Source organism: Aptenodytes forsteri, unplaced genomic scaffold (genome assembly GCF_000699145.1).
Source record: "Aptenodytes forsteri isolate BGI_AS27 unplaced genomic scaffold, ASM69914v1 Scaffold183, whole genome shotgun sequence".
Classification (NCBI taxonomy): domain Eukaryota; kingdom Metazoa; phylum Chordata; class Aves; order Sphenisciformes; family Spheniscidae; genus Aptenodytes; species Aptenodytes forsteri.
Window position 1 is genome coordinate 960,194 of NW_008795918.1, and position 10,380 is coordinate 970,573.

The 10,380-nt window shown below is 38.7% G+C and overlaps 1 protein-coding gene across 1 annotated transcript in view; it reads right to left on the reverse strand.

Annotated features, from left to right (window-relative positions):
- Window positions 1–3,858: 3,858 nt before the first annotated feature.
- FAM117B (family with sequence similarity 117 member B) overlaps window positions 3,859–10,380 on the reverse strand; it is a 22,897-nt gene continuing 16,375 nt past the window's right edge. Inside the window, exons 4-7 of the mRNA XM_009284645.2 lie at window positions 8,934–9,077; window positions 7,636–7,861; window positions 6,663–6,783; window positions 3,859–4,413 (exon numbers count right to left, since the gene is read on the reverse strand). Of these exons, the coding sequence (XP_009282920.1) occupies window positions 4,095–4,413; window positions 6,663–6,783; window positions 7,636–7,861; window positions 8,934–9,077 (810 nt within the window). The 3' untranslated portion in view covers window positions 3,859–4,094. The remainder of the gene's footprint in view (window positions 4,414–6,662; window positions 6,784–7,635; window positions 7,862–8,933; window positions 9,078–10,380) is intronic.

A 10,380-nucleotide genomic window follows, 5' to 3' on the forward strand; every position in this document is an offset into this window, starting at 1 on the left:
AGACCTATGCAGACTGTATGCGTGCATGCGCACAATGAGTCAAATGGAAATCAAGATACCTAAGAAGTCACCCTGCAGCACTGATCTTTGTAACTGCAAGTCTCTGGTGACTTCCTATGCGTTCTCCTTCGCCCTTTCAGTTTCACAGAGAAGCTGTCGGGTACTCAGCAAGGAAACATTCAGCAAGGAAATATGGACATCACTGGCAGTGAGTTACTGTGAAGACATCAGTTAGCATTTCAGAGATGGCAAGGAGAGAACAGACGATACTTCAGCAAGGAATTATTGCTGTACCACTGAATTCTATTAAACTCAATAAGCAACAAGAAGTTAGGCCTGAGGCAAGAAGAAAGCTTAAGAGATATGACTTTTTTTCCTTCCCAAACGGCTCAGCTTCAGTGTTTTCCAACAATCTCAGATTCTGAATTCCAGTAAATTGTATTTTAGAATAAACCAAAAAATAGCCCTGAGACCAAACATACTTTAAGAGCTGCTATTGCTTTACGTAAATCAAACGCAGCAATCATTTACTTCCACAGTGTGCAATATTTAATTTTCACTCCCTTTTTTCCTCACTTGGGATATGTACGTGTAACCAAGAATTTCTTTCCAAGATATATGTACTCAAATATTATGTGTTACTTTTCCAAGTACTTAAATTTGTTGCCACAGGATTATGGCACCAAGCAAGGAAAGAATAGCTGAAGCAGGTCGAACTTTAACAAAGAAGTACTCTTCCCTTGTGCCTTGAGTTTTTTAAAAAAGGATTCCAATAGTCACAGCTGCCACCACGGACCTTCATTACAACAATGACCACCTTCCTTGTGACTTATGTACAATTTACAACTGGAGGAACACCATTTAGTATATCTCAAAATCAACTGTCAGTGTTACTGAACACTGCCACCAGCCTTTAAGTGTGGCTAGAAGTGTAAAATACCAAGAAAACAAGAGTATCAAGTCTGTCAAGTTGTGCATAAAAATAGACCTTTAATTTTTCTTAAGCTACAAAGTAGGCAATCAAAGAACTGACTAGGTCTATGCATAGTTAGGATTTAAAAGTATGCCAAAAGAACTTGAACTCTTTCAGTAAGACTGTGCTTGAGTAATGCATGGGTCACCCCCCAAAAAAACGGAATATCCCACTCTATACATAAAAGAATTTTTAAAAAGCTCCATGCAGTCTCAAATCTATTTTGAAATTGGTTTAAATACTTTATCTAACAGCTCTGCTATGGCACAAGACAGCACATAAAAAGTTTAAGGCTAATTTTTGTATGCACACATGTAAAAGCTGGTCTCGGAACAAGTGCTGTCATATTTTCTTAATTCTGAGTCTTAGTGTGGATTCATAATAAAGTAGAGCTGCCACGGCAATAGTAGAGTTGTCCTGCATATAAAAAAGACTGAATGTTGTCCGCAGTTTGTTTTTATAAAAAAGCAAAAACCTCACACATTTACATTTGGTTTTTATCAGAGCAGCTCACTAATTTGTACAGTACATTGTCCAATAACGTACAATGGAAACTACCAAAGACATGCTCAAGTACTACAACAACAGGTGCAAAAGAAAGCCCACTGCTATTTGGGAGAGTCACTCTGTGATGAAAACAAACATCAGAATGCAGTTTTGGTGAAGTCAGTTAAGTCTCAAGGCTGTAATAAAGACAATTTGTTAACTTTAGCCCTTTGGTTCTTAACCATTCAGTTAAGATCTCCTGATAAAGCACTAGGCAGTTTGGCATTGATGAAGAAGCTCTTTACATGCTACTGTTACAGAAATAGAAAGACTGACAAGCACTTCCTTCACCTGAATGATGTGATCTTCCATGAATCCAGTCATACCAGGTTTAAACAAACCTATCTAAAGCAGTAAATTTTAGACTTCAAATTGCACTGTAACTGTTTCAGAAGAAACTAATTAATATCCACAAAACCTAGAAAAGAATTATCAACTGGCCAAATGACACAAATTTGATGCACAAAGCCACTTATTTTAAAACTCTGTCCCTCAACAACTTCAGTGTAAATCAGAGCTGTTACTTCAAAACAGAATTGTTTAGTCCCATCTGCACAATCCTATCTATTTTGATGGGAAGAAAGATAGTAAACCAAATTCTGCTTGTTTGCTAATTTACAGGTCTAATATTTTAATACTTCCTGGTACATTTTTCATTTGCTGAATTTTTGCATGATGTTTTAAAAAGGGGTTCATTATACTATGAACACAGCACTTGCGCATGCTAGTGTGATTTACACTTACTTGCTGAGTAAAGTACATTGCTATCAGTTATTTACGTAGGACGTAAAGGAACAGTAAGTGTGCATCAAAACTATGATCATTATCTGCACAGGTATGGAGGGTTTTTTTTTCTCCTATGTGAAATGTTTGCAACCAAATTTAGCATATTATGCACTGAACAAAATTGTTATATTTGCAGTATCATCTTTAAATAGACATAGTTATTAGGGGGCCTGAGTATGCAACTGATCCATGGAAGCTATGTATATGCAAGCCAGTGAGAACTGCTCATGTGTAACAGACCAAAATTCACACCCAGAGACTGTCCACAATGACACTTACTTTGAAATTACTGAATCTAACTCTGTAGAAGAGGTACAAGGTCAACTTGTTTTATAAGTGGATATGACACTGGTATTTAGGTCACTGCAGTTTTTTGCATACCTATTTGTATTTACTCAAACCCAAGTAATGCACTGCAGGAACACGAGAAACCTCACAGAAGTTCCTGAACAGTTTCCGTTTGCAATTGCCTTTCCCCCCCATTTTCATCTTTTATTATAATTTCAAAGGAATCAAACTGCTGCATATCAGGACAGACCAGGTATCAAAAAATCCTCTGTTTTACATGCCAGCCTAAGTTGCTAGTCAAAAAGGGAGAACGTATCTGCTGCTGTAAACTTCTGTGGAACAGATACCATGCCTGACAAACCATCACCTTCAACAGACACACAAAGCACCACCGTGACAAAAGGGAGGAAATCATGCACAGCTATTTCAGTATTATGTGGCCGGGGTCTATAATACAGTGATTAGTCACGTCAGAGCAAATTCGTGCCAAGAGTGATTGATGATTCAGGCTGACTAACTCCTTAAGTAGCCAAGCAAGCCTGTAAGAGGCAAGCGGCATATTTTCTGGAAGAAAGTATACTGAGTAAGAGGATAACATGTTTTTTCCTCACCCCTGTACAAAAATCCTATGGACAAATAGAACAATACCAGGGCAAGTGCTGTAAAATGCAATTTTCCAGCCAATAAACCAACACTGGTGGGAATTCTGTGAAGGAAGGAGTTTTAAGAACGTGACTTACCTGAAGTACAAACTTCCAATATCAAATAAATGTACACTATATACTAACATTGCTTTTTGGATACTCTTGTGTTTTAAAAGTTTCAAACTTATTAACTTGTCTTATTTTGTTTAGGGCTGAGGCTGTTCAGCAAGGTCACATAATTTGAGGCTGCTGAAATACTTCAGCAATCCTTTGGTCCCAGCAGCTGTAAAACAGCCAAGTAAAAAAGAACCTTCCATACAAAGAAAAAAGCGGGGCGGGGGGGGTCATCACCAGGAAAGTGTCTTCTAAACACCATCTGCTACACACCAGAAAAGGCAAATTTTTGTTACAAAATACACATTTTCATACAAAAGACATCTTGCAAAACCATCTGATTGCCCCTCCTTCTACAGATTACAATGGTAAATGGGATCAGCTGGTTGGTCTTGAGATTTTTGTCTTAATGGGAAACAAAGTCAAAGGACACACAGCATCACAACAACTGGTCCTTTAAATAGCAAAGGATTATGACAGTCTTTGTTTTCACCAGTGTTTAAAAAAGCAGGAGAGAAACAGAACCAGAGTCTTCATAAGCAGAAAGTGCAACAGAGTATCAGCTGCTGCATCCTCCTGAACTTCTCAATGTGCTACCAAACTGTCAATTATACAAACAGTTCAATTATGACAGTGCCATAACTTGTTAAAACAATGCAAATAGTGTGATCAGAAAGGTCCAGTCAACTGGTTCCAATTTTTTCCCCAGTAGTTGTCCAGACAAATGTCAAGACAATCTAAATCTATCCTTCAGCTTCCTCAATATGTCCCGATTGCTGGAGTATAGAGGTCTGTGGTATTACTGTACTCGTTCCACGAGAGATCCTGTCTTGATCTGTGTTTGTAGACAAGGAGGCCATAGAAATGGGCTGTAACAAACTGGGCGTCATGCCAGAGGAGACAGTCAGGCTGTGTGTAGTGCCCTTAAGTGTGAGATCCTGTGTGGGAAGAAGCGGCTTGAGGATGCTGACAAGACAGAAAGCAGAGCCACTTTTAGGAATGAAATTCACTTTGTTCTTGTCAGGGCAGTAGAAGGCTGGAATTTCATGCAACGGCTTTGGCCTAGAAGTAAAATACACACAATTTTAACACAATAGTTTTAAAATGACATTGAACAATCAAATGCTGTCAATGGCAGGTACGTATCGCTGAACGCATCACCAGAGACAGGTTGAGGTTTAAACTTGAAGTATTTCAGCTACTCAGTAATTCCTTAATGACACTCCTACCACATGGCAAATAGCAAGATGGTTTAAACTGCTTCTTTACATATACTACGAGATAAACAGCATGTTCTTAGGGCAGGCTGTCTCCAAACCCAAAGACGACACTAACTTCATGTTGCAGGTCACAAACCCTGTCCATGAACTGGCATATCCAATATATGAGAAAGTATCCTCCAACACATTCTCCAGAAACTTTCACAACCCAACAAGTTCTGCCCCATACAGACACTCTTTATACAGCAAGCCTTGTGAAAGAAAGCCGGCGTAGCAATGTTCCTAACATTGCATATCTTAGAGCTGTTCATGATCATAGGGGGATCCCCTTTTCTAGACTTTTGCCTCCTTTGCATGTTCACCTGAGTGTGGCCTGAATCTCTGTAAAAGATGAGCAATGCAGAGAGTAAAATGTAGTATTCCCGAAGTGGCATTCATGATCAAGTACCTATAACCTGGGAAGGAAGCGTGGAACACACATTTAGATCCTGACTTGCAGTTTTGCAATCTCAGCATATAATTCAACCAACTCAGAGACATGCTTTATGAAAGACAGAGCTGGAAGGGAAATTGTGGATAGCACAGGAATGCCTCCTGTGTCTATCTCTAACCCTGCAATGTAAATCTACTAAGCTAGTCTAACTCTACTTTAAGACAATACTATGGGAATCTATTCCAAAGCCTCTCTTCCCTGCTGGAAGATAACCGTTAGAAATTTATACTCATTTTTAATTGTTGCCAGTATTGCCCTTTAGCCTATAACCTCCCCCTCTCTCCATGTGTTTGCAAGACAGCCATATGCACTTCTGTCTTCGTTCTACTAGGCCAAGCAAGCCAATCTTTCAGTACTCTGAAAAGCAATTCTGTTCATGAAATAGGATACATTTCCATATTAGCCGATTCTTCAAGTGTCCAGAAAATTCAGCCCCATTTATAATTTTTTTCCCCAAATGAAAATGCTGTAAAGTTAAAATAGAAATAATGTTAAACAAAGGTTGAGCTTTAAATAGTTACACTTGTATTCCATGTACAAATGGAATGCAAGTATCAGATGTGAGAAAGATTTTTGCATGAGATTGCAGTGTCTAAGAACTGCCATAGCTAGGTAAAAACTTCTGTAGAAGCCTGTTTCACTCTACAGCAGAACAGTCCCACAGCTATGCAGCAAGGACATCCAAAATGAAATGCAAATGCAAGTCAAATCACAATAGAGTATGTTCTTGGAGCAAGTAGAGACTATCTAATCTGTTGGCAACATAGCTTACACACTCTAAAATAGAGACAGGTAACTTAAGTTACTGTAACCCTTTCCACATTGCCATGAAGAGGCCACAGAGACCTCTCCAAATCCATTTGCAGAGATCAGAGATGGAAAATACACAAAGGCAGCTATGATTTTTTTTAATTACTACTTATACTAGATGGCATCGTTGAGGTAATATAGGCATAAGAGAATTATAACCAAATTACACTCCTTGTGTGACAAAATGAATTTTTTAACTATAGGTTAAGATTCTTGCATCCAAGTGACATAAGGGTATAAAAACTCCACTGAAAAAAATAACAAAACATAAAACCCTCAGAATATTGCCAAATGGCAAAGTTGGCTTTTTCAGAATAACCAAAGCATCAAATACACAGGGTCAAATTCACCCCTCTGTCACTAAGTTTCACAACTACATAGATGTAGCTGAAAAGAATATGGTCTTCAGAGTCTAGATTACTGGATGTGCCTGTCAAGCTGTGACATATATTAGCTGATGCACCTGCATTACAGCTTATTACATCTCTCTGTACCTGATTATTTGAGTTCCTCCCGCACTATCTACCAGGTAAGAGACAGTGCTCTCAATTTATGCTGGTTTTTAAAAAAAAAAAAAAAGTCTCTCAAGATTTTGATTTTAACACAAAATTCCAGCAATAAAATACATACATACATACCAGTATATAGTCACACAAAACAACAGAGATCAGGCCATTAGCATGGTTTCAGTAACTGGACTAATAATTTTGATCTGACACATAATCAATAAACCAAAGGGTAACTCTCAATGTTGAATGTTATTTCTTATGTAGTAAAGATCAACTTACAAGCTTTCCTCAAAGACTTTCACCTTTTCACAGCCCTCTGGAGGTTCACGCTTGAACATGTAGCTGTTGTTGGGTTTTGGTGAGGTAGCATATTTTGGCAAGGGAGAATTATTCCCATTCTCTGCAGGAACAGAGTATCTCATTACTTAAATGCATCAAACTATAAAAAAAACCCCCACACCAATAACCATCTTTAAATGCCCCCAAATTGAAACCCACTTCATTACCAATGTTATAAAATTAAGAAACATTTTCATTCTCCTCCAAGTCTTCATTTGCAAATAAGCTTTCTTATCTCAATCCCTTTCCTCCTTCCTATTTCTCCTTATGTCATTTTCAGGCTCTTCTGCAATCTCTGTTCATTCATGGACACTTTCAGTTTGTAACTGCAAACCTGAATCTATGGTCCTGTGCCATCATCATCTAGCCAAAAGAAATGAGCAGAGGCCATATTCATTAGAAACCAGAACAGGTTTATGCTGAATTATAAAATTTTCCTAGTATATCTAAGAAGATTTCTGGTAAAAAAGAATAATTAAAAAAACCCAAACACTTAAACTTTTATGGGTGCATGTATGAAATGCTGGAAGATTGCCCATTTTGTATGAGACCATAAAAAATACCTGACACAAGCAACAGGACTAGCCTACTCTGCTGTTCCACCTGTCGCTGTACACTCTTGCTTCTTCAGCTTGCTTAAAGTACTTGAAGAATCTATTATTTAAAAACAAAAACTTGTTTGGGAAGCATATTCCTCAGTCACATCTATCCAGCTTCAATTACAGAGCACTAGATATGTGCGCATACACACAGTATTTGGAGCAATTTGGAAAAAAAAGATCACTTACAAAGAAAAAGCGTTCTACCATTTCTCCATGGATATGGGAAACAAACCCCCTCTTTTACTACATGTTCATGCACATAGCAATAAGTTAAAGTTTAGCATTGTTGAACTTTTAAAGTTACACAGTACCTTTATCTCTGCAATCAGCAAGAAGATCATCTGTAGAACATGGACTTTCTTCACTACCTTCGTTAGAGATGGTAAGAAATGAGGTTGGAGATACTGACTGGGAGCGGCTGCTGTTGTTACTACCCCTGTCTGCTCCACCAGGCGTTTGGGTATCAATGCTGCGAGTACTACTACTACGCTGAACCAATGGAGGTGGTGCACGGTGCCCATCTGGAATATCTTGAGGCTGTTAAAAATAAAAAGATATCAGATGGCTGCTCTTGTCTGGTTAGCAATTTCTTTAAATCCGGTAATGCCGAGGGGTTTTTTGGGTTTCATAAAACTGTTTGAAGTAGAAAATCTTATTCATTACACAAGACTCCAACAGAAAATAAAGTAAGTCAGGTTCGGAAACTACGGACAACTGTTTTCAAGATTTCACAGAATCAAAGAATTGCTGCAGTTGGAAGGGACCTCTTGAGATCATCTAGTCCAACACCCCTGCTCAAGCAGAGTCAGCTAGAGCAGTCTGTCCAGGACTGTGTCCAGTCGAGTTTTGAATATCTCCACAGACAGTGATTCTACAACCTCTCTAGGCAACTTGCTCCAGTTTTGAACGCCCTCACACATTTGAAAGACAGACAGAAAGGTGTTTTTCTTGCATTCAGATTGAATATAATGTTTTTTAATTTACGCCCACTGCCTCTTGCCCTGTCATCGGGCACTATTGAGAAGAGTCTGGCTCCCTCCTCTTCATTCCTGCACATCAGATATTTATACACATTGATAAGATCCCCCTGAGATTTCTCTTTGCAAGGCTGAACAGTCCCAGCTCTCTCAGCCTCTCCTCATATGAAAGATGTTCCAGTCCCTTAATCATCTTTGTGGCCTGTATTTCTGATACTTTATTACTAAATTTAACTCTAAAAATACCTAAAAATAAAATGAAAGCTAAAAATGGGCAAGTTATGCTTCAACTGGGATGGGGACAATTCAGCATGGGCAAAGAGAAGAAAAAGTTACTACAAAAACTCTCAAAACAGACCTTTTGTCTTTTCCCCTGTTTTACTGAGATTTCTTATTTTATTGAAAAACTAATTACATCACAGTAATCACAGAGGAAAATGTTTGGATTTAAGCTTTAACTCTTTCCTTCTTTTTGCTTTCCAAGAGACTTTTCAGTTACCTTTATTAAGGAAAGCAAAATTAATTCCAGACAAATTTAATTCAAAAACCGTGCAAAATAAAGGTTATGACTTAAAAACCTCAAAGCAAAACCAAAATCGTTATAGAAAGCAATCATGGTGGCAGATACATACAACAAGCTGTTCCTCTTTGTCTCCCGTTTCCTTAATTATTATCTCAATCTCCTGATTCAGTCCTTCTACACTGTTTCGGAATCGTGATCCCGTTGATTTAGTAATAGGTATCACAGGAACAAGAGCACTCTTTGGGATGGGAGCCTGAAGAACCAGAGAGAAACCAGTGAGAAAACAATGTAGATTTACTTACAAAACACAGTTACTATTTCTACTCAAAAGCAAACCTTTAAACAGAACACATCTACACCTCAGTATCAAGGATTTACATGAAACTATAGTGATTGTGTTAAAATGGATGCCTTAAATGAAGACACAGACATCCTGAATTTTGTTTCAAATCTAATTTCTAGCAGAAAAAGCTTTCAACAGTCTAGTCTCAAAACTTCCCTTGATATGGTCTGCCTCCAGCTCAACGTTGTTTTACAAGTGAAAATTTAACAGTAAACATTTACATGTAAGTAATTTTGAAGCCTTTAAAATATATTCACACTCATTCTGAAGCGAGCTGTACCACAATTTCACTTCCTTCACTGTTGGATTTTCCACTTGTAATTTCATTAAAATTGTATTTTAATGGAAGTCTGCTGTCACCTACAGTAACATGACACATGCAGAAGGAAAATTATTCCACAAATGCAAGATTCTACTATGCTAGAAATGCAGTAACTATATTAAGCCAGAACAAAGGGTTGACAAAACAATTTAGGAAGACTTCCACTGAAAAAATAAAATCCCAAACCCAAATGGTAACACATAGTTGCTTCAGAATGAAAATTAACGTTTTAAAAATCCAGTGTTTCAAAGTATGCATGAAAACTCCATTCTCAGAAAACGCGTTACTGAAGTTTTCCAAAGTCCCCTTTGGTACACCACAACTTCTTGAGATTTCCCACCCTCACCATTAGCATCCTCCCCCCTGTTAAAAAATCATGCTACCAGAACATTAGAAGATTCTGCCCTAAACTTCAACACAGACTCTTGGTGACTAGGCAGGGCACTACTACAGATAACAGAATGCTTCCTGCAAACATCTAGTTCAACTCAAAGAACTAGATGCCAAGCTGGTGAAGAGGGCTTTAAACTAGAGATGCCGGGGGAGGGGAACCTCAGTCCATCCCACTCCTACCAGTTTGATGCCAGGGCCAGCAACAGATGCCCAGAGCCTGGAGAAGGAACACAGGTCAGCAGGAGAGCGCCTGAAGAGCAGCACAAAGGAACTCCAGCCAGTAAGACAGCTTCATCGGGGGCCCAACTTAAATGCCCCTATGCAAACGCACGTAGCATGGGGAATAAACAAGAGGAGTTAGAGGTGCCTGCAGGGCTACGACCTTATTGGCGTGGGATGGTCTATGATTGGAGTGTTGGGATGGAGGGATACAGGCTCTTTAGGAAGGACAGGCAGGGGAGAGGGGTGTCACCTTCTATGTCAATGACCAGTGACCAG